Source organism: Euprymna scolopes, chromosome 24 (genome assembly GCF_053919585.1).
Source record: "Euprymna scolopes isolate OS-2025 chromosome 24, ASM5391958v1, whole genome shotgun sequence".
Taxonomy (NCBI): Eukaryota; Metazoa; Mollusca; class Cephalopoda; order Sepiida; family Sepiolidae; genus Euprymna; species Euprymna scolopes.
In genome coordinates this window covers 57,874,120-57,899,244 of record NC_136505.1, presented here as the reverse complement: position 1 = coordinate 57,899,244, position 25,125 = coordinate 57,874,120, and the positions used below count along the sequence as shown (strand labels likewise).

At 32.5% G+C, this 25,125-nt stretch overlaps 1 protein-coding gene across 10 annotated transcripts in view; it reads right to left on the bottom strand.

Moving 5' to 3' along the window:
* Positions 1-25,125, bottom strand: part of LOC145246721 (transmembrane protein 245-like) — a 189,937-nt gene that overhangs the window by 75,532 nt on the left and 89,280 nt on the right. For all 10 annotated transcript variants that reach the window (XR_013863156.1, XR_013863155.1, XM_080108465.1 and 7 more), the window contains exons 3-9: positions 22,537-22,941; positions 20,119-20,249; positions 16,696-16,800; positions 15,489-15,565; positions 13,959-14,049; positions 9,172-9,270; positions 4,852-4,995 (exon numbers count right to left, since the gene is read on the bottom strand). Coding sequence is in view for 8 of the 10 variants with exons in the window: in XM_080108465.1 (XP_079964591.1) it covers positions 4,852-4,995; positions 9,172-9,270; positions 13,959-14,049; positions 15,489-15,565; positions 16,696-16,800; positions 20,119-20,249; positions 22,537-22,941 (1,052 nt within the window). In the remaining 2 variants the exon portion in view is untranslated. The remainder of the gene's footprint in view (positions 1-4,851; positions 4,996-9,171; positions 9,271-13,958; positions 14,050-15,488; positions 15,566-16,695; positions 16,801-20,118; positions 20,250-22,536; positions 22,942-25,125) is intronic.

Genomic DNA, 25,125 nt, shown 5'->3' with positions numbered 1-25,125 from the left:
GAGAGAGAAGAGTACAAGAGAGAGAGAGAGAGAGAAGAGTACAAGAGAGAGGGAGAGAGAAGAGTACAAGAGAGAGGGAGAGAGAAGAGTACAAGAGAGAGGGAGAGAGAAGAATACAAGAGAGAGGGAGAGAGAAGAGTACAAGAGAGAGGGAGAGAGAAGAGTACAAGAGAGAGGGAGAGAGAAGAGTACAAGAGAGAGGGAGAGAGAGAAGGGTACAAAAGAGAGGGAGTGAGAGAGAAGGGTACAAAAGAGAGGAAGTGAGAGAGAGGAGTACAAGAGGGAGTGAGAGAGAAGAGTACAAGAGAGAGGGAGTGAGAGAGAAGAGTACAAGAGAGAGGGAGTGAGAGAGAAGAGTACAAGAGAGAGGGAGTGAGAGAGAGGAATACAAGAGGGAGTGAGAGAGAAGAGTACAAGAGAGAGGGAGTGAGAGAGAAGAGTACAAGAGACAGGGAGTGAGAGAGAAGAGTACAAGAGAGAGGGAGTGAGAGAGAAGAGTACAAGAGAGAGGGAGTGAGAGAGAAGAGTACAAGAGAGAGGGAGTGAGAGAGAAGAGTACAAGAGAGAGGGAGTGAGAGAGAAGAGTACAAGAGAGAGGGAGTGAGAGAGAAGAGTACAAGAGAGAGGTAGTGAGAGAGAAGAGTACAAGAGAGAGGGAGTGAGAGAGAAGAGTACAAGAGAGAGGGAGTGAGAGAGAAGAGTACAAGAGAGAGGGAGTGAGAGAGAAGAGTACAAGAGAGAGGGTGAGAGAAGAGTACAAGGGAGAGGGTGAGAGAAGAGTACAAGAGAGGAAGAGAGAAAGTAGTGTACAAAGGAAGAGAGAGGGAGAAAGAAGAGTAGAGAGAGAGAGAATACAAGGAAAAAGACAAGGAAAAAGAGAGGAAAAGAGAAAATGCAAAGAGAAAGAGAAAAAAATTCAACAAAAGAGATGGAGAGATACGAGTACAAGCAACTCAGCAAAAAATAACCGACGCAGTGATATGAAAGAAAGTTTCTGTTCTGCTAGATCTACACCTGATGTGTTAACATATCATATAGGATTAGTGAATCTCTCGACAGAAGCTTAGTTTCTATAGCAATTGCTCTTGACATATAAGAGGCTTTTGATATAACATAAAGGTATACTTCACAAGATTGCCAGCAACAAAACAGCTGTAAATTTCCTTCCAATTATTAAATCCTTTTTCTCTGATAAGTTTATAGGGTAGTTGTCAATGGACAGAAATCAGAAACTCATAGTATTAGCACTGGCATCCATCAAGATTCGATCCTCGGCCAAATTCTCTTTCTGATCTTCATCAATGATTTCCCAAATCACATTATTAGATCATTTGTAGACATTTATGCGGATGTTACTACCATCTATGATAACATTTCAAAGACAGGCAATGACCAAGATCTTTCTTATCTTGAACATGTGGTGCAATGGGGAAAAAGATGGCTGGTTAATTTCAATGCATCTAAAACCAAACTTCTCTCATTCCATCATCATAAACACCATATCGCCTCAACTTAGATTAATGGCTCTTGTCTTAGGAAAGCACCATGTCTTGACAAGCTTCTGGGCTAACCTTCACTTCTCATATGAAATGGAACATATATACATCAAATTTGTTGCCAATATCGCTGGAAAAATGGTTGGATCATTATACTGCTCCAGTAGATATCTCACTGCCGATGTAATCCTCTATCTGTTTAAGAGCCAAGTACATCCTAAAATGGAGTACTGTTGCCACATCTGGACAAGAGCTGCTCAGCTTACATATCCTGCCTTGATAGAGTTCAAAACTGGCTTAGAAACCTAGTAGGTGATGCCCTTTTCTCTTCTCTGCAACCTCTTTCCTACAGAAGAAGCGTTGCGAGACTCTTTCTGCTCTATTGTTTTTTCATGGCAATTGCTTGTCTAAGCTTCAGTCTATGGTTTTCCCTAGTCAACTTTCATAAAAGGCATTTGATTAGGTATAAACACTATTAAGAATTTCCCCTATTCTCTATCTGTGCCTAAATCTAAATGCAAATTCCATGAATAAAACTTCTTATCTAGGACTGCCCGCCTCTGGAACTCTGTTCTTTTGGGCTGCTTTCCGACTGACTACAATAGTCTTCAAGTCTAATTTAAATAAGTTCTTGTTGAACCGTCGCATAAATAATAAAATTCTACCAAATTTCCATGATTAACAATTATCATGCTACTACCTTACACTCATTAACGCTTATCCTTGAGTGACCTACAGGCCTTGATAAGTGGTGACTCTTGAAGAGGAAAAAGAAGGAGAAATAAAGAGAGAAGAATATGAAGAAGTGGAAAAATGAAAGAGAGAGAAAGAAGGGTGTAGGTCAGTTTTATTAAAAGAATGCAAACAATAAAACTGCATTTTCTCAAGAATTATTTATTATTCCCTAGCATATTACCCATCAAAAATTAAAGGATTATTTTTAAACAATTAACAAACTGGCAAGTTTCTAAATAAATTTTCAACATATAGCAAGGTTACAGTTTTGTTATTGGGTTTTCAATGTGTAAAATTTGAATTTGTGTATTGATTTAATTGCTATGTTTGGTATATGATACATATGGTGGGTATCAGTGATTTATGCTTTTGATTAATACTTGTACATGTTAATGTATATATTTACTGGTTTGGTAACTTTAGATTGACTTGGACTGAGACAAGAGTTAGGTTGATGTATTTTACAGTTTTTCACAAGTGACCTGGTTTATAGTCAACACTCATTTTTCAGTAAATTTGTATCGTCAATGTCAACAGTATTGGTCACAGTACGTTTTTTTTTTTTTTATACTCACACAACTCAAAAAAGCATTTTGCAAATTACTTTTAGCATGCACGATTGATTCCATTTTATGATCCTTTAGAGAATATTTATGTATAAAACAATCTAGTTCAGTTTTGGGTTACATACTCAGTAAATTCTTCATTACTAATCTAGAACATAAAATATTTAGTGCATAAAAAAAAAACTTGATTAATCTATATAAATAAAACAGTAGATGTTATGGTAAATTTGCTTTCTGATTGGTCCATTGTTTCAACCCCTGGTTATAAATGAAATCTTCCAAATATCCATGGACATTCCAAGAACAATTTTCCAAAAATATTGCAACAGTTTCCCCAATCAACTAATATTAGCTGTTTATTATTATTACTAGCTTGGGTGTTTGAAGGTGTGTGTTGAGCAAAAAAAAAAAAAAAAAAAAAAAAAAAAAAAGTGGTAGTAGGTAGGCAGGCTCGAACCCGTGACGCGAAGATGAAAAAGAAAGTGAAAGAAAATCTGACGTCTTACCACTACTCTATGATGCAACTGGAAGTTCGGAACGTTAAAATTTTTGCAAGTCATTGTATCGGTTGGATTGACTTTGCCTAAACTTCCGGTCGCATCATGGAGTAGCGGTAAGACGTCAGATTTCTTTTCACTTTCTTTTCCGTCTCTGCATCACGAGTTTGAGCCTGCCTGCCTACTACCACTTTTTTTTTTGCTCAACACACACTTCCGGGCAACGCCGGGCACCCAGGCTAGTCTATTATATAAAGGAAATGTGAGTCAGAAGAACAATAGGGATGACAAAGCTGGACTTAACAACAGTCAGTGAGTTTTTTGTGACAGTCGTTGTGAGTTAGAACTTTATGACAGTCAAAGTTGAGAAATTAGTTGGACTTTAACGACAGTTGGAAACAGATCGTGGTTTGGGTGAGGTTGGGAAAGCTTGTTAAAGTTTGAGATTATTCTAAATAACAAACGACAACATAAAGGCATGTTCAGCTTACAAGAGCTGTATCATAATAAAGGCGAACCTGTTTTACTCAAGGGCAAGCAACTCCTCCCAGCTAATCTGAAAGAACAGTAACTCATGTCATGACAGACTAACATTATTATTTTCAATAGAGGAGAATGAAAGAGTGGTGTGAGAGAAGGATGTGGACAAAATAAGGAAAAAGGGAGAGAAGGATTAAGAGAGGTGGAGTGATAAGTTTTAATACAAAGGTGTTACATACACATTTTAACCTATTTTATTTTTATAGTCCTGGGCAACGATGGGTTGCCCTGCTAGTTTGAAATAAGAGAAAAACCAATGAGAGGCTGTAGAAACTGTAAAAACAGAATCAGTAATGGATGAAAAATGCAGGAACAATATATTGTTTGTGTAAGTTCTTATAAAGTACCAGAAAATATAGTTTGTATTACAGTGGACCCCTGACATACGAGCTACCCAAGTTACGAGAAATTCAAGATACAAGATGGCTTCAGAGCAAAAATCCTCCTCTACATACGAGCGAAAATCCAAGTTACGAGTTTCGAGATGCAACTGCTAGGTGGTCGATTGTGTAGTGTTTCACTATGTCTCCTTAATGGTGCCATTTTAATTCGAGATACAAGTTTCATCCAGTAACAAATTAATCTTGTATGTTGGGGGTCCACTGTATTTGGCTTATTCAAACTGCTGGCTTTATCTTGGATGTTGTTCTCAAAACATAATTCAGAATAGCAAATATAAGTTGACTTATGGAGGAGTCTACGTAAAAGTTTTCCTTCTAACCATAAAAATATATATTCCGTTGACATATGGCTGAAACAATATGGTATATGTAAAGGTAGATAAATACACTTCCTTGAATAATGTTCTCATTTTTGAAAAATTACTTTTTAAGTAGATAAAAACTTTCTAGAAGATTATGCTTAAATATTTATTTTTTTTCTATTTATTTAATCTCTAGAATTTATTTGAAGAATGATTCAGCAAATGTTTTCAAACCTGAAATAAAAATTTACGTTTGCATGAAACATGAATCCAGAAAATAAAAATAAAGTTTAAAATATTTAACAATTACTCACAGACATTAATGTGCCGATGTTTGATTTTGCAAAGTGCATCATGTCTGTGACCACAAAACCATTCCGTTTCGAAGCCAGGCTCCACAGCGCAGTCAAGTTCCCTCCGGCCAATATCTCAGGTTTGTCGACGAGACTAGTTGTATTCTACCAAATATACCAATATAGAAATCGGTTCAAAAATATATATATCTTTATTTACAAAAAATATAACGATCATTCAAGAAATAAAAAATAAATGAAAATAAAGAAATTATTTTTAAGAGGTTGATGTAGTTTACTTAAAGCATTGTGTATACAGTACATACATAAATAAATCTATATATCTATAAAAGTGAAATTGTCTGTGTGTGTGTGTACATTTCCCTACCAAACTACTCTTAATTTTCAGTCTACAGACTCGAGACTTGACATAAGGGGTATTGAAATTTGGGAAAATCTTTTTAATTGGTTTTCAGCCAGAAATTTGGCTGTCAAGGGGTCAAAGTTCAACGATTTGACCTTTGAAAACTCTACCAAACTCCTCCTCTAATTTTGGGTCAAAACACTTGAAATTTTAGATGTAAGTTACTTGGACATGGATCAAACTTTTTAATTTGATTTGAGCCCAAAACAATAAATCTTAAGGGGTCAAAATTAGGATCAAAGTTTTTAAAAAATTTGACCTCTGCGATCTCTACCAAATCTTTGGTCTAAACATTTGAAATTTTACATAAAGTGTATTCAGAGATAGGGCAAGCTTTTTAATTGGTTTTTGGCTGAAAATTTGGCTGCCAGGAATTCAAAGTTCAAAAGATTTTACCTTTGCGGTCTCTAGCAAACTATTCAGCCAATTTTGGGTCTAAACATTTGAAATTTTACATAAAGGGTATTCAGACATACAGCAAGCTTTTAAAATCAGTTTTTAGGCAAAAATTTGGCTGCCAAGAGGTCAAAGTTGACAGAGTTGATTTTTGCAGACTCTACCAAACTCCTCCACCAATTTTGGGTCTAAACACTTGAAAATTTAGATGTAGGTTACCTGACTGTGAGCCAAACTTTTTAATATATATATATATATATATATATATATATATATATATATATATACACATAAAGTTATGAACAGTATATAGGGCCCAAGCAAAGGCAGGCTGAACTGTTAGTAAATAAATAAAGGATGTTTGCTTGAAGCACTGTTGGTAAACAAATTTGTGAGTGTTTAAGAAGGCTGTTAGCAATGTAGGATACAAGCATGATGAAGTGATGTGATGCATCAACAAAAATAGACAACCGAAAGCAGCATTTAAATTACAAATCTTTGTACATCTATTTATTTTTAATCAGTAAATATCGAACTACTGTTAAATATAATCAGGATAGTATAATGATATAATGTCTTGAATAATTTCAAGAGTAGACCTCTCTTTTGCACAAAGAAAACAAAATAGCAAAATTTTGGTTTTTCTTTTTGGAAAAGAGAGGTCTACTCTTAAAATTATCGAAAACATATCATACCGGTAATATTAAACAGTAGTTCCATATTTACTAATTTATATGTGAAAGATCTTTTAAAAAAATATCTATTTATAGATATACAAAAATTTGTAATTTAAATGTCACCTTCGGTTGTCTGTTTTTGTACATACATCACATTACGATCACGTACCCTACATTGTTATTAGTCTTCTTAAGCACTCACATATGTGCATAGATACATACATATGCATATACACAGATAGATAATTTATAAAGGTGATTCCAATATTTTTTTTTACTCATGTTCACCCCTTACAAAGCATATCGCCACTTGGACGTAAGCGGCCACTATTTGAGGCCATGTCTAGGAAAGATTAACAAGATATTTGTTTATGTTACATTTAAACTTCTGCATATCAGTACAATCAGGGAATTCCAAAGTCTAGCTGTTAGAAGGAAGAAACTATTAGAATAGAAAGCTTTCTGGCATTTAGGGACAACAACAGTGAAGGGGTGAGATCTTATTGCTAAGCAGGTTTGTCTGGGGATATGTACGAGGAGTAAAAGTGAAACGAGTTCATCAGAACACATTCCATGAAAATATTTGTAAAACAGGTACAGTGATGCGGCGATGGGACAGGGGCTGGAGTTTAGTTGATAAAGTGGGACCAATTAGATTGACAACTCTTTTTTTTTTGGACCCTATCTAAGAGGGAGAGACTAGTGGTAGATGCACCAGCCCAGATGTGGCAACAATAGTCCATGCAGGGGCGAATGGTGACCTTGTAGAGGTACAGGATACTCTCAGGTATGAGTAGTCTTCTAGCTTATTAGAGGGAACCCACCTTCTTTAGAGCAGCCTTTGCAATGTCCTCTATGTATTTGTTCCAGTTCATACTGCCCACAGATGTTAGACCAAGGAGTTTGAAGGTAGAATTCTCAGGTAGGGTGCTATTTGTCACGGATATAGGCGGTTGGAGAGGCGTCTTGTAATTGTTAAAGGAGAGATGCAGAGATGTAACAGATACAGATGGATTGAAAGCGAAATAACATGTGAAAGTGAAATTAATTTATTTAGTTTCTTCTCTTTTACTATTATTAATATGATTATTTTTATATAAAAATTCTAACATGCTTTCAATGCAGCTTAATGTAGTATCCAGATGACATAATATTTTGAGAAAAATTCCCCTTTTCAGATGTGGATCCCAACCCAATTTTTGAAATGTATAAAAGATATCTGTTGCGATCTTAGTATCCATGAATTTGGTTCTCAATTAGTCTTTTGGTTGGTCACATATTTTCTCCAACTATTTTAAAAATATCTTGAAAATTTAATCCTTTTTTTCTTTTGGTGATGTCATGTGTTGATAACTTCTTTACAACCTGCATAATAAGAAACACATCTGTGATATTATTCTCTCTTTCCAGTAGCTTTTTATTCTTAATTTCTTCACCTTGCCAATGCTGTGAAACATCTGATCCATATTTTTGTATACTTTGTTTTGAATGATGTGGTTCAGGATCCAATCGGTAATGCCATATTTTTACAGAGTGTACATCCTTGTCTCTAGATAACAGTCAACGGCTTGCTTATGTTGGGTACTGCATAATCCTCTAAAATGGCGGCTCACTATTGAGTTTTTTAAATTTTATTTTCACAGCACACCTATAACAAAAACTAATGATGTTCTACTCATAAAGCCTTTTTTTACAATAAAATAATAAAAAACAAAGGAGAATTTTTATTCATATAAATCAACATATCCTATATTTGATATCTGGCATAGAATAATAATGGTGAGACAGTTGTGTCTGGTGTTTCTTAACTACTGCTGCAATATGTGGGACACCCTCTTCATTATTCTTTAATATTTTAGAAGTTTTTCACCTTTTTTATTTTTAATGTTTAGGTAAGAAAATCCCTGTTCAAATTAGTACGCAATTAAGAATTGCAGTAAAATTTTGATGGCTTTTTTTTTTTTTTTACTTAGAGTTATATACTCTTCCTTCCATAACAGAAAGCCAAAAGGTGTTTAATGACAGGTGGGCATACTTCAATTCAAGACCACACTCACTGGGAAGGTTTGCTAATTCTTCTTCTTCACATAACTCAAAATTGGAAAGATTGATGACCGTTAAATCTATTTATATCATCATGATTAGGAAATTTTTTTTTTATAAAGGAATCACCACTTATCAAGGTCCAAAGGCCACTCGAGGATAAGGGTTAAAGAGTCTACATTGGTCAAAATGACAATATCATAGTAATCGTTAGAAATGTAAATTTGGTAAATTAGATTACTTAAGGGGAACAGCTCATCAAGAACTTGTTTGCATTAGACTTGAAGACAGCCATATTGTAGTCAGCTGGAAAGCAGGTAAACGGAAGAGAGTTCAACAGGTGTGCAGTTCTAAGAAAGAAGCTTTGTTCATGGAATCTACGTTTAGGTTTAGGCACAGATAAAGAGTGGGGGAAATTACTGATAGTGTTTACAACCAAACGAGTGTTTCTCGTGAATGTTTGGCGAGGGGCGGGGGGGACCATAGATTGGAGCTCCGATGAGAACTTGCCATGAAAAATAATGATAAAACAGAGACAGGTTCACAATGTCTCTTCTGTGAGAAAGAGGTTGAAGGGAAGAGAAAAGGGCATCCCTCACTAAGCTACGAAGTCTAAATAAAATGAAATTAAATGGCTTCTAGCTCTTATCTTCTCATAGCACACCATTATGTCACACTAATGTGCCATGACACAGTGTTTGAAAAACCACTACTCTAACTAATAACTTTGTTACAATGTGTCAGTCTGGGGAAGATGGAGATATGAATTACAGTTTCTTTGATAAATTTGTTAAAACTCACTCTTGCAAACCAACTTTTATATAGTCTATCCCAGACCTCCAAAACTTCTTTTTCAATATGACTTGTGTTTCCACCTCGACCTTGAACCGCATCTCGTATCTGTTAAAAATAAAAAATATATCAAGATTAACAAAAAACATATTTAATTCATTCTAAAGTGAATCTTTAGTAATCCCTCTTTAGGGTTCACTTTTGATGGGAGATCTTTTGGGAGAACCGGTTTTAGAGAAACATTTTAAAGAAAACAGTTGATTCTTATATATCCCTTAAAACTATTTGGTTCTTGGCCAGAATTCCTCCTATATTAAAAAAATTTTTTTTTAAAGCAATTAATGGGAATTCATAGGCATTAGAACATCAATCTAGTAAGTATGAATTACTGCTGAGTTATCTCTTTGTTTCTTCATTTTTCAAAATGGCGAGTGAGAGTCACTTCTTGGATGATCATAAAATTTGATTTTCTTTATATATATATATATATATATATATATATATATATATATATAAACAAAGCTTCTTAATTTATGTAACTTTTGGAATATAACATTTTCATTTCGTCACGGGTATGTACATCATACAGATTTAAAAAAATTTTTTACTTCCAATATATAATAATTTGATTGCAGAAATTCCCTTCTGAGCCAAACTATGGTAGGTTTGCAATAACAGATGCTACATACAAATTTATTGTGTCTAAACTTTTACCCACTTTATAACTTTTGAACGCCATTAAAAACAAATTTATTCGTTATAATAAAATCCTATCTTACTTCCTACGAACAGCATTGTCACGATTGCCAAGATCTATAGACGTAGTTTGTATTTTCCCCTCTACCTGAAAAGTCTTCCGACTCTCCCAATAAGGGCCGAGTAAATATATAACCATTATAACTATATTGACCTGGCACCCTTATTAACTGGATTAAACACTTAGACACCTACAACTACCACTATTTGAAAATAATGATTTCTCCCCAATAACATTCCACCTATTCTCATTGACTGCGACCATGAAATTCTATTATTCCGAATTGTACAAAAACATACAAAAAAACGAACACATCAGCCCTTAATCAATATGGCTGATCAATCGCCACACATTGTTTTAAATCATTTCTACTTTACTATCGTCATTTTTCCTTTATTTTACAGACTGATTTTTACAAAAAATAACCATAACATTTACTTACAAGTTACACATGCAATTACGCATTATTTGAATTAAAATTAATTACACGTTGTTACATTAAAAAAAAATATGTTGCAGCTTTCTTTATATCATATCCAGTTTCAGCGTCCCAAATTAACCGATGCTAAAATGAACTGATCTCTTTAAATCATTTATACTTTACTGTCGTCGCTTTTCCTTTATTTTACAGACTGATGTTTACAAAAATTAACAATAACATTTGCTTAATAGTTAAACATGCTATTAAAAAAAAAAATACATCGCAGCTTTCTTTAGATGATATCCAGTTTCGGCGTCCTAAATTAACCAATGCTAAAATGAACTGATCTCTTTAAATCATTTATACTTTATTATCGTCGCTTTTTCTTCATTTTATAAAAAATAACCATAACAATCACTTACAAGATACACATGCTATTTCGCATTATTTGAATTGACATTATTTACACATTAATGATCTACTAAATTGAACATATACTTTGTGACCATCACTGAGACAATATTTTTCAAAGTATGTGTTCATTTCAGTAGAACGTTATCCCCGATGATAAAAGTCATAAAATCTTTTTTTTTTTTATACAATTTTACTTTTTTCTTATCTGAAATTTAAGATGAGATTAACGTGACAAAAGAAGAAAAAAATGTATTGACATTTATTTTTCTTTTGTCACATTAATCTCATCGATAAACTTAAATTTATGGAATTTACGGAGAGGGGAGAAATTTCATAAACATCCGCCGAATCTCTTAATATATATTTGTTTAAAAAATGTTGCCTACCAAACTCCTGTCAGTTTTTGGTCTACAGACATGAATTCCTCTATCAGATCAGTTTTTGGTTTACAGACATGAAACTTATTATATAGGGCATTCGACCTCATGCAAAACAATATATTTGGGTTTTAGCCAGGGAAAAATCGGTGCAAAAGTGTGAAAATTAAAAAAAAAAAAAAATGGAATTTGCCAGGTGAAGGTCGAAAGATAGCATCATGAATATGCCTGCATAATGTAATAGCTATTGATTCATGTTTTAATTTTTAGCCTTGCAGCAAACATGTCTTCATAGCTCAGACATTAACATCAAAGGAAAAAGTAAATCGTAAGCTAAATGTTTTGGTTTCGATTCTTGGTGATTGTACACGAGTCATTTTTTTTCTTTACTTTTCTTTTTCATCCTACTTTTCTTTTAAATCATTACTATATATAATATAATAATAAATACGAAATCCGCATTAATCAAAATATCATATTTACAACCAAGCAATGCCAGGCGGCCTGCTAGTATATATATATATATATATATATATATATATATATATATATATATATATATATATATATGATGGACTCTCTCTCGATGCATGAGGGCCATAAATCCACCCTTTTATACTGCTTTCAATATCTGTACTGCATGTATGACACAAGGTGAGTCCTGCTCCCACAAACTAAGCCGCATGACTTACAAATGATGGGTTGAGCAGGCACAGTTCCTATTCGTACTCTACGTATACATTGAATACCTTGACTTGCCTACTAATTTTTTTGGGGAAAGCAGAGTGAGCAAATTCATAGACTACCCACACAATGGGATGTTTAAAATGGCAATGGCTTGTATAGAACCATTTACACTCATTGATACAGCTGTTTACATTAATTGGTACAAAATATGCCAGAGAATCAATGAACAGCATCCAGGCTTGTATTATCAATTTTCCATCTTTTAGGTAGACTGTCGACCAAAACTGAAGAGTTCCTACTTGCCCATGATGTGAGTTATTGTGTGCCAGACACCAACCTGGTAATTTTCCACCCCGTAAATTACATTTATGGGGTGGAAAATGTGATTTGTTTACCAGAATTATTACTTCTCTCTAATACAAAATTATCTTGTGAAATTTTAAAAGTTAGTCTTCAATAACATTTAAGCTGACATATCAAAGTTTGGTTCTTACTAGCCAACTCTCAGTTGTTACTGTTGTATCACTGGCAATCTAATTATATAATTTGCTTTAGTTTATTTAGAAAATTATTTAGTCCTTCCAAATTAAATTTGTTGAAATCAAAAAAAAATCTATTTTTAAAAATGAATTTTGTTATTTCAGTTATCTTATGAACCTAACTGATAATTACCCCTAGTGACTCCAGATTAAACTGAATGAAATTTTCAATGATGATTTTAGATTCTATGAAAAAAAATCAACTTTTATTGAAACTTATTTGAATGTTCTAACTAATGATGAAGTGATTTAAATATCTCTTTTTCCAATACAATTAGCGATTCTGTTCTAACTTCCTGATTGGAGTACAATTACTGATTCTGTTGAAAATTTCTGATTCTGATACAATGAGTGATTACCGCAAATAAAAATAAAAATAAAAAATTAAAAAAAAATCATGTAATATAAACATATATTTTCGCAAACATAAAATTACACTATAAATTTTAATTTTACAGGTAGTTTAAAATCAATAAATATTTATCATTTCATCATTAATATGAGCCATGGAAAATTAAATTTTAAACAAAAGGAAGCAAATAAAAACAATAAAAAGAATTGTTTTTGGCATTGGAAAGCAGGCATACATTTTTCTGATTCTGATACTCCAAAAAAGTTCTTTTTTGAAAAAGAATTCCAATTAATTGTCCCAACACTCGTTCTAACTGTTAACATATCGATCTCCATAATGCACAAACATTGATTTCATGCAACACCCAACATATATATATATATATATATATATATATATATATATATATATATATATACGTTAGTATTTTCTTTTGAAATTTTGTGCAGTGTTCATCATTTCTTATTTTATTTTTTGCCCCCAACAATATTAAATGACATCACCAAATGATGGACTCCATGAAGCAAGTTTTAATGAATTACTAGCTTTGATGAAGAATGTGGTTTTAGTTTGATTTAAAAAAAATGTTATCATCAGTTTATTCCAGCTGAGAATGAAGCATCCTACCAGATGCTAGACATTCAACCGAGAGATTTTTTTAAGATTCTGATTTAAGTGCAATTATTTGTATTTCTCGTTCATTTAATATATTTGTCAGGTAGTTTTGGAAATTAGTTTTCATGAGTTTGGTTGCTCCTATAATTACTGAAACGATCTTCCTAAGATTCCAGTTTCTTTTCATGTTGTACATATGACCTTGGTATTTCGTTATCTGTTTCCCCTGAGCTCTGTTTAAGCCAGCATCATTAGGAATATTAACTTCTACTAAGGTTGCTTCTTTCTCCTTGTTCCATATCACTATGTCAGGTTTAATAGCTCCATTTCTAGACACATAGCTGTAGGAATTGAAGAGCAATAGTGGATGGTGTACAACTTATTTTCAACTTTTCTTTCTGGAATCCGAGGACTTGCTGCTCCATTTGATATTCAACTTTTGACAGATGGTCCAATGGAGATATTTGCATGCTCCATTGTGTTGCATTGTATGAATAGCTTTTCCCCAGCAGAACCTCGCAACTGGATGTCTGGTGGCTAACACACGTTTTGATGAAGATTGTATTTTTAGAAAGGTTGTGAAATGTGAATCTTTTGTAGACTCGAATAATTGAATTGTGTGAGGTGATTTTACCTTTGAAGCGATCCAATCTCGTCCATAAAGATATGCATTTGCCATCATGGAATCCATAGCTTTCTGCATTGCATCGCCATTCGGTATCCACCTGGAAAGAGAAACAAATTGCGAAAGGAAGTGACTGCAAACAAAAACTCATCTGGAATAAGATTCCAATATAACCTTAATCACCTCACTTTTTTTTAAAAGTATATTTTTTAATCTTGCAAAATAGGGATCACAGCTTCAAACCTTTTCTGTCTTCCCCTTTTTGGTTCCCCAACAAAAGGAGGGTAGACCTGTAAATTCATCCTTGTCCGTTTGTCCGTCCACACTTTTCTCAATAGCTACCCCTTGGAATTTTTTGAAATTTTGCACAAACATTAAACATGATATGAGTAAAAAAGTAACAGAATGTATTTTCCAGGAAAACTCCGGTTGCTCCCCCTAGGGTTGCCTTTTGGGTGAAAAAAAAAAAAAAAAAAAAAAAAAAAAAAAAAAAATCGCTAAAATTGACACTTTTGAGCTTATTAAAAAAAAAAAAAAAAAAAAAAAAATTGATACTTTGGATTTTTATAAAACTTTCTGAAAAGTTGTAACTAACTGATTTCTATATAATTTTGTTTGTCTGTACTTCATGATAACTCTTGGGTGTGCCCTAGGGGCTCTTTTAAGGTTAATAAAAACACTCCATATTTGGGACTATTTATTTGTCCAAAATTTTCTGCGTATGTCTATTTAGCAGTTTTGCATGGTGCTGAACTCAAATTTAAATATGTTAAGGTCTTGGGGACTTTTGGGGGTAAATGAGGGAGGAGGAAAATGATGGACTTAGTCATTTCTTTTTTTGCATGGTGCAGAACTCAAATTTACATATGTTAAGCCCTAAAACTGCACCATTTGTTCATTTTCACCACAATTTGATGTACTCTGGGGACTTTTGGGGCTAAATGGGGGGGGGATGCTGAACTTAGTCATTTTTTATGCCTCATCCACTGTGCATTCACAGGGGACCATGCATGCTTTGCTTGTTTTTATTGAAATTGCTCCAAACAAGGCGTGAAGCCACTTGATATAAGGAGCTAACAAGAACGAAAGATGATTATCTTACACATGATGTCTCTTGACCTTAGTCTTACAAGACCAATGTTATAGGTAGGAGGAAAGCAGTCAGCAAGAACAGATTTCCATACGTTTGTAGTTCTTGGAGAGAAGCTACTGGAATAAGGTATCAGAACAGCAAATTAATGGAGACCAATGAGTCAAAGGAACTGGAACAAAAGAAGCAGGGAATAGATCAGACAATTCTCAAGAATCATATATTAGGTTGGTGTAAAAATAATGTTGTTTTTTGACATTCAACTTCAAGTCAAAAAACGATATTATTTTTGCACCAACCTAATATTATTCCTGTGAGATAGCAAGATTGATAAAACCAGCAAAAAAGGAGATACTCGCCCATGTAAATTATAAAAAGGATGTAACTTTTAAATATTTATTTTATGATGAAGAAATTTTTTTTTAAATAAAAAAAAGATTGTAACTTACTGACTGATTTCAGGGTTGACAGATTTGTTCAAAACATTGCTTGTAACTTGCACGAGGTGCATACTTTCTTGGTGCACCTGAAACACAAATCATGAAGAAAATATAATGGTCAATTTTTAGTTCTTCGTTATTGTAGTGAAATTCGAAAACTGAAATACTGAATTTCAGGTCACAGTAATGAACATATCCAAAAATTACAAAAAACAATGTAGAAAATTAATTATTAATGAAAATAGTTTTCAAAGCGAAAATCGAGTTTTGCAAAAAAAAAAAAAGAAACTGGAGAGTTCTAATTGTAACAGGAGGGAGGTCAATATTTTCTGAAAATTGAAAATCTTTAGCAAAACTTAATTTTTGCAAAATGCTTTTGAAAACTGTTTTCTTTAATAGTTAATTTTCTACCTTATCGTTTTTCATAATTTTTGGATATTTTCATAACTACGATACCATTGGTTTCACTTGAAATTTAATATTTCATTTTCCAAATTTCATTGAAATAATCAAGAAGAGCCCAATTTTTTGTAATACATTTTCCAGGAGTATTTAATTTTCCTGGAGTATTTAATTCAGTAAAAAATACAAGCTTTATTTATTTAATTGTAACTACCTCCTCCTCCTCCTCCTCCTCCCAGACTTTGTGTGGATTTTTTTTTTTTTTGCTGTATGTTTTGCTGTATGTACCATTAATGCGTTATTTATCCTGAAACAAATGCAAGAGAAGTAACTTGATAAGAATAATAACCTGTATTTTGATCTTTAAATATCCACCAAGATATTATTCCAGTGAAAAGATTAAATATTTTAAAATACAAACTTTCAAACCCCATCCTGTCTGATCTCCATAGACAAATATAGCTCAGTCTTCATCATATTTGGTTTAATGTCAGTTTTACATGCTGGCATGTGTTGGATGGCTTTCAGAAATTGACCTCTAAACTAACCTATCTTTGGCCATTGATTCCTCGTTTCTCAATGTCAGTGTACAGAGATAATATCAGCAATATTAATACTAAAATAAGATAATTATTTTTAATGTTTCAAAAATGTGATATGATTTCAGTTAAACATGAAATCTTCAATGGAATATTTTTTTTTTAAATTGAACACATTCCATTGTTATTAACATAATTTATGCTAATTTAACACGAGATTGTTATCAGTTGTTTTTCTTGTGAAACAGGATGGATATTTTTAGAAATTGACTTACTTGAAAAACAAAGAAGAAAGTAAATAAAGCTGTTCCAAACAAGAGAACAAGAATGAAGAGCACACTGGTGGCACTGTCGAGGGATTGTTCCAAAATTGAGATCAACTGTAAAAAACAAAAACAAAGCAGTTTCAGTACATGAGTGGAAATTGGAAAGTTATTTCTTAAATAAAATGTAAACAAAATTCTTTACAGGGTAAAAATTCTTTCTTTTTTTTTTAACTTCAATTCACCTCAAACAAGGCATATTGCCACCGAGGTATAAGAGGCTGCTGTGAATTGGGTGAAAAATTTTTAGGGGCATCCTAAGTGGAGAGTTGTGCTGCAAAATGTTTTTTTCACATTGCATTTAAATTTCTGCAGGTTAGTACAGTTAGGGAAATAATGGTCCAGGGAGGAAATTCCAACAGCTAGTTGTTTGAGCAAAGAATAGAAAGCCTTCCAGCATCCGAGGATCTCTACAACGAAGAAATGGGATTTAACTGATTATTCATTTACGTTGAGAGGCACCAGAGCAGAAAACTCTTCAAAGCTCATTTCATTGAAGTACTTGTAAAACAAGTACAGGGATACAACATTTTGGTGATGGGGCAGAGGTTAGAGCTTAGTAGGTAGTGAGGGGCCTATCAGACTAGAGACTCTTTTATTTGACTATATCTAACTAGTGGTTGGTGCATGAGCCCAGATGTAGCGACAATACTTCATGCAAGCGAGAATGATGGCTTTACAAACATATATTAGCATGTGTGATAAGTTTTCTGGCACGGTAAAGGGATCCCACTTTTTTGCAGCAGTCTTGGCAGTTTCTTTTATGTATTTGTTTCAACTCATGTTACCTGTGAATCTTAGGTTGAGGATTTTAATGTTGGACTCTCGGGTAGGATGCTATTAGCCGTGGCAATCAAGGGTTTGAAAGTTTTTTTTTAATAATTGTTAAAGGAAAGTAGTTTTGTCTTAGTAACATTAAATGTTACCATTCATTTATGCCCCCATTGAACTACGGACTGAAGGTCATTTTCTATGCATTTAGCCATTGCTTTGGATATGTGTGCCTTCGTTTTACCGACATGTCAAGAATCGAATGTGGTGTCATCAGCAAATATGTATATCTTGGATACAATGTCATCAGGGAGATCGTTTATGACAATTAGAAACAATAAAGGAGTTAGGATCGATATCCTGCAATACATCCACATTAATGTCATGATGTTCAGATCTACAGTCATCAAGAACAACCTGGATTTTTCTTTTGACAAAGTCATGTTAAATATTAATCCAGCAATACCATACAAATTTCATGCCAGACTTGGCCAAAGACTTTGGATATATCAAGCACTACTACCCAAGCTTCACCTACCTTGTCAAATGTATGATATATGCATTTAAAGAAGACTGTTGGGATATACGTAGTAGTTCGTCTAAATCCATAATGTTGGTCAGAGAAAAGTTTAGTCTTAATGAAATGACAGACTATCATTAGATTGATTAATGATTCAAATATTTTAATGAAGAGCCGAAGGAAACTAAGGAGGTGATAATTTTGAGAGTCAGTTCTTTCACCAGAATTCTTGAACACTGCTATTATCACAGAGGTAATTTTCCAGTTATCGGGGAAAGTAAGATTCAGCAAGGCATCTTTTTGTAGAGTTTGGAGAGAACAGGGGCCAGCTTAGTAGAGCATTTCTTTATTATTATTATTATTATTATTATTATTATTATTATTATTATAATAAAGATAAGATCAGGTGCACATGCTTTAGCGGTGTCAAGACTTTTTATGATAAACCAGACATGGGAAGGAGTGATGATCAGGTCATCAAGTGTGGTTTCAGTCTGTAATGGAAAATTTAGGGGGGAGTTGTAGCAGAGTCAAAGGTGGAATTTAAAGAGAACTGCTGGGCACGTAGTTCAACCTTATCAGTTACCAATTTTTTTCTAGGAATTGGTAATTCCTCATTATTCACCACATTATAGATTTTCCAGAAATTGTGAGTTTCTATAACTTTATGCATTTTCTGGTAATCTGAGTATAACTTCTCTTAGATTATTAGTTAAGAAAAAAAAAAGCAACAAAAGGTTATTTTATGTGGTCTTTAAGTCGAAGGATTTGATTTTGTATAAGCATAAAAAATGAAAATAAATTTGCATTTAAAAATGAATAATCAAAAAAGTAGAATGTCAATTGGTTAAATAAAACAATTATATATTGCAAAGTAATTTGAAATGATTACTTTGTATTTTTTCTTTATTATTAAAAACAAAAAATAAAAATTAAATTCAGGGTCTGTGGCACAGTGGATAGAGGCGTTGAGTCTCTATGGTTCCAGGTGAGCATTGCCTGAAGGTAGCGGTTTCAATCCTACCCAAAGCAAGTGAAAGGATTAGTTGGCCAAAACATGGTGAAACAACAACTATGGAAGGCAGTAATTATTGGGGATACAGTTACATGACTCAGCATTCCAGTTAATAACCCAAAGAAGGCCAGAGGATAAGTTGGGCGAAACATGGTGAAAAAACAAAACTATGAAGATGAGGATAACAGTCCACAAAAAAAAAAAAAAAAAAAAATGAATATACAAATTACTCATCTCAAATGATTTCAATAGAATAATATATAAAAATATGAATTTATTTTTGTAATTTAAAAAGATGAAAGGAGGGAGGAGGCTTTTCTTTTTATTTTCATCTGATTATTATTGTTATTATTATTATTATTGCTGTTGTTATAGTGATGGTATTGTAGTTTGCTTGAAGCATTGCTGATAAATAAGTATATAAGCATTTACTAAGGTTGCAAGCAATGCATAAACAACCAAAATGGTGAAAAAAAAAGTTGAACAAAAACAAATAACTGAAAAAATATTTGTGATATATAAAAAAAAACCTCAATAAATCTTTCATGTCAGTAAATTTTAAACTTCTTAATAATATCCAGGATGGTTAAAAAAATATTTTGATATTTCAAGAGAAAAAAAACATGCAATGATGCCTAGAGCTATGGCAAGAGAATATTTTTTTCATTATTTTGACTCTCGAGTATATATCAGTTAATATCTTATATGTTTTTAGATAGAGTGATGTGGTTCTCGATTGATTAACTGTCATATATATATACTCAAGAGTCAAAACAATGAAAAGAATATCTTATCATAGCCTTAATGATGACTGCCCCTTGAAAGATACCAGATTTGCAGAAAAATATAGAATCAGCATAATATACAAACATATTTCTTATTAACTATTACTTCATATCATGTATAAATGTATTTGTATGATTATATAATTTTTTAAATTAACATATTTTATAGAAATAAGTATTATTTACATTTTATTCACTAGCTTAAACAATATTTAGTCCAGTAATGTTTATTTCAATAGCAAACAGACAAACATATTTTCGTTTATATATAGAGATATACACACCTTTCTATCTGCTTGGGTCAGTAACTTGATAAAGCCTCTCACGGGAGTTGGAAACAGAACGTCTTGTCTGGCATCAATCCATTTTTTGCAGGTATCCCACAAAGAACCAAAACTGATATTAAAACGGCGCCCTGAAATTAAAAGCAGTCAAAATATTCCAGACGTTCAAGTTATATTACAAACGAGGTGATGATACACTTGGTGAATGCCTACGCAAAACATAATTTCAAACTCCAGTAACAACACGATACAAAATTGAAAAAATTAATTTAGGATTCTAAAATTTACACAACCAAAAAAAAAAAAAAAAAAAAAAGGTTTCAAATCCATGGTTTACATTTTTTTAATTTCATATACATTAATTATAATAAAAAAAAATTATAATAGGAAATCCACTGCTTGAAAAGCACTTGATATCAAGAATTTAAGATTTAATGGTTGAAAAGACCAGATGAATGTAAAATTTATTTTAATAAACATTTCTAATTATTAAAATAAAATTGAATTTTTTTTTCTTTTCAATTTTTTTTTTTTGTGCCATGGTAGAGGTAACTCCCAGCATGCCCTCAAAGGTTGGAGCTATCATTATTTTGACTCGTGCTTACAACCAACATTTCATACTTTTATCAGACATTTAAACATCATTCAGCCTCAATTTTCAACCTCTCAGGATGTGCCAGGAGTTACTTCCTTCATGACACGAGAAAAAAAAAAAAAAAAAAAGAATATTTTACTGTTCAAAAAAAATTGGGGTGGGGGCACTTCTACACTATTAGAACAAAATTTTATAGTTGATAAATGGAGTTTTCAGATAAAAACCAATGGTTTCTACTGATTTTTTTGTCAAGTCTAATAAATTACAATGTTAGCTTCCAAATTATGCAGTTGAAATTACCTAAATATTACTGAATTATTAAAAAAATCATGTTGGGAGGTGAAAAATTGCAGCCATCTTGTTTTTATAAAAAAAATCGAAACAGAAAATTATCTCCCTTTTGAACTCATCTGTGTCTTACATAAGCAAATACAATCGTTTTCTTCAAATTCTATTTTCTATTTTCTTTAATAAATAATTTTCTACCTCACCGATTTTTGTAATTTTTGGATATAATCATCTAAAAAATATGAGAAATATGTAGATACCATTGTTTTCATGTGAAATTCAGTTTTACGATTTCTGAAATTTCGTTCTGATAGTGTAGGGCACCAAAATTTTAATTCAATTTTAATAAATAGATATGTTTATTAAAATCAATTTTGCACTTGTCTGTTTTTTTCAACTGTAAATCTTAAATAATTATAATTAATTCTTAAGACAATTTTTGTGGTGTTTCTACATTATTGAGATGAGATTTTCTAGTCGATAAATGGTGTTCAGATAAAAAACAATAGCTTCAACCGATTTTTTTTGTCAATCCTAATAAGTTACAATGGTAGATTCCAAATTATGCTGTCAAAATTACCTGAATATTACTGAATTATTAAAAAACAACTTTAATCGTGTTAGCAGATAAAAAATTGCCACCATCTTTGTTTAATTCAAACAGAAAATTACCTTCCTTAATTATCTTAAGTTAAAAGTGATTATATTATTACAATGAAAGAAAAGATTGATCATAAATTTGAATTGAAAAAATTTGACATTTATAAATTCAACTAGAGTAATCTTATCTTTCTTTTTTAAGATCTGCACAGTGTAGTAATTAATATTATTTCATTGATATCAAAGTAGTTTGCTTGAAACATTGCTGGTAAATAAGTATGTGAGTATTTATGAAAGCTGATTGCAATACAAAAAAACAAAATAGTGAAAGAAAGCATAAAAAAAAAACAATCAAAAAACAGCATTTGAGTTATGAATCTCCACAAAATCTATTTATTTTTCAAAAGATCTTTCACATATCAAAGCAGTAAATATGAGACTTACTGCTAAACATTAATAAAAAATATTTGGGATGGTGTCGGAGAAATCCTCCCTTTCTCAAAAAGTAATACAAACGTGGAGATCTCAAGAATTGGTTTTGTTCACGCTTTCTTTCAGCAGTCCTTGTTTTTCTGCATTGCTATCATCTTTCATAAATGCCTACTTAAAAAAATACACACAATAGAAATGGGAATTCTGAGTTAAATCATATAGAATTACAACAAAATTTATTGTTTGACAAAGGAGTATAAATAATTATTAAAGTTTTTTTCCTTAATCCATGGATTTTCAATGAATGGCTCATCTCATCGGAAGAAATGTTATCGAACTTACTTTATCTGCTTGGGATCGTCTTATAAATATGGATACTAATATTTATTTGAACTTTATGTTTACAATTTGTATTCCTACAGCATTTCAATATATATATATATATATATATATATATATATATATATATATATATATATATATATACACACACACAAACTTACAGAGTTTCTTGACAATAATTAAGACGACTGGAATCGGAATGAGCAGCAAAACCCAGGCATGCATCCAAAGACGCACAAGCACAAAAGCCCAGAAGAGAGCAATGAAACATTGGTCACTCAATGACCGTTGCTGTTTATCTTTGCCCTTGTTTTCTGCTTTCTCTTCTTGGTATGTAGGTGGCTTTGTCTGGAGGTTCAGTGACTTCACTTTATTCTCTTTGGCTTCACCGCCTCCGGGGGATTGGCTTGGAGCCCCGGATGTTTGAGAGGCTTCTCCACCCTTGTTGATTATATCTGCAGATGGTTCGTCTTCTGTGGGTGTTCTCCGAGTTAGCGTTGGTGTGCTCTTGGGAGTTGTCAGCAATGCAAGAGCTGCATAAACTGGACTTTCACTCGGGTCCTTGTCTGTCAAAAAAGATTAAAAAGAAAAGTGAGAATGTTAAAATGTAATTGAATTTGTTTACATTATTTTTGTTCAGACTTTCTTGCTTTTTTTGTTCATTCCAAACAATGCACAATTTCACTGAGACACAAGGTATTATTACGAATTAGGGGCATCCTAAATGGGGAATTGTGCCGTGAAATAACCATTCACATTACATTTGAAATTCTGCATACTGATACAATAGGGGGAAGCAGGAAGAGAATTCCAAAGGATAGCAGTTTGAGGAAAGAAGAAAATCCATCCATCTATCCATCCATATCCCTTGAGCCCCTGGAGGGACATAGGCCATCTACAACTTTTTTTAGATGTTTTTGTAGTGGGGAGTTCTTTTTACAGGATGAGGGTGCTGGCCCCATGTCCAACCTTCTCAAAAGGTACATACAGCACCTAGCCTTCCCAAATGGTCACCCATCTGGTACTGGCCAGGCTCAACATTGCTTAACTTCGGTGATCTGGAAAGAACCAGTGTGTCAACGTGATTGTGTCGTACAAGGAAAGAAGACATTTGAATAGAAACACCTTTGGTATCTTAGGACCTCATAAGTTAAAGAAAAGAAGCTGGACATTTTGGAAATAAAAAAAAACAACAAAAAAAAAACTTATCTGTTCTGTCCTACACTATGTGGTCAAGAACTGGATTATCAATAATGTTTACTAGTCAGAAAGTCGGTAATAATTTTATGCCATTTTTTAATAGTAAATTCACACTCTAAAGTCTAAAATATTTTTTGTGGGTATTTCTTGAGTGTTTACATGTAATTGCATGAAAAAAAAAAAAATTCATTTTTATTTTTCCATTGACAACATGGAGGCTAAGAGTAAAAAAAAAAAGTCAGGGATCTTATTGTATGTGAGAGTAACAGTGTACAACACACATATGAAACATGTATTTGAATGGAGAAAATTGCTGGTCTCATTCTACAGGATCTATAAGTATGTTGAATAATGATGTCTTAACTGGAATAGACACGTCACCCACCGTCAGTCATCTGAAACACTCTAAAATGTGTCTCACATTGATACCAATGACTCAAAGCTGCTTAAGATATGGAGGGGAGCAGCTACTGATGACCTGATTCTGGCAAGCAGACAAGAGAAATTGGAAATCATTCAAAGTTTCACTTCAGTATCAGACAATGAAAATAATAATATAATCAAAGTTTAATTGTAAAATACAAAAAAGTGCAAAGAAAATAATTTTCAAGGATTTTAAAATTTAAATATAGAAATTAAAATAATTTTTAATTTATTAAGTTAAAAATTTTTGGTACTTAAGCAAAATACAGATCATGCTGAAATAAAACATTATTTAGAAACCCTTTCTTGACATAGGGAGGGAGAAAGCTTTTTTTTTAAAACTATTCTGTACATTCATATAACAATTTAATAGGCAAAATTCAATTGAATTTGAAAATCCTCATTAAGAAACAGTATAGTCGGTATTCTGCATAAGTATCCAATTTTTAAACAAATCAACTGATGTGTTTGCACCAAGAGTTGCAATTAGGACTCATTGTTGTTTTCTGTCATATCTAGTAATTGACAGAATAATAAAAAAATAAATCAGAATGCATATGCATGAATGTAGATAAGTCTTATACTACTGGTGCATAAAATACTAAAATGAACTCAAATTGGATCATTGTCAGAGTTTATCATAAATTTTAAAGGCTTCCAGCCTCTTTTCACCTCCTTTGTATAAACTTAAAACAAGCATTTAGCCCACATTCAGACACGCCATGCCTAACTTTGACAGTGACTCTGTTGCTGTCGGAAACACATAGCCATTCCATAGCATCATAAAACTAATTGTCAATCCTGCAATCCAAATTTAAATATTATGTTAACGAGAAAGTTCTTGCAGAATTTTTAATTTTGATTTCAAATGATGTATTTTTAAATAAGTTTCCATTATAATACATTTATTTTATATATCATTTTCAAGAGCATTTTATGCTTTATCTAATCGTTTAAATTACAATCATATTAAAACAATTATGTCTTCTTTTCAGAAAGTTGAATACAAAATGGAATAAAAAGCAAATTTGCGCAATTTTCTTATTTCAATTCAAGCTAGGCTGATAAGCTATTGAAATGGTTTGTGATATCAAAGAAGCATTTGGCTCGGGACCCACTACTGAATG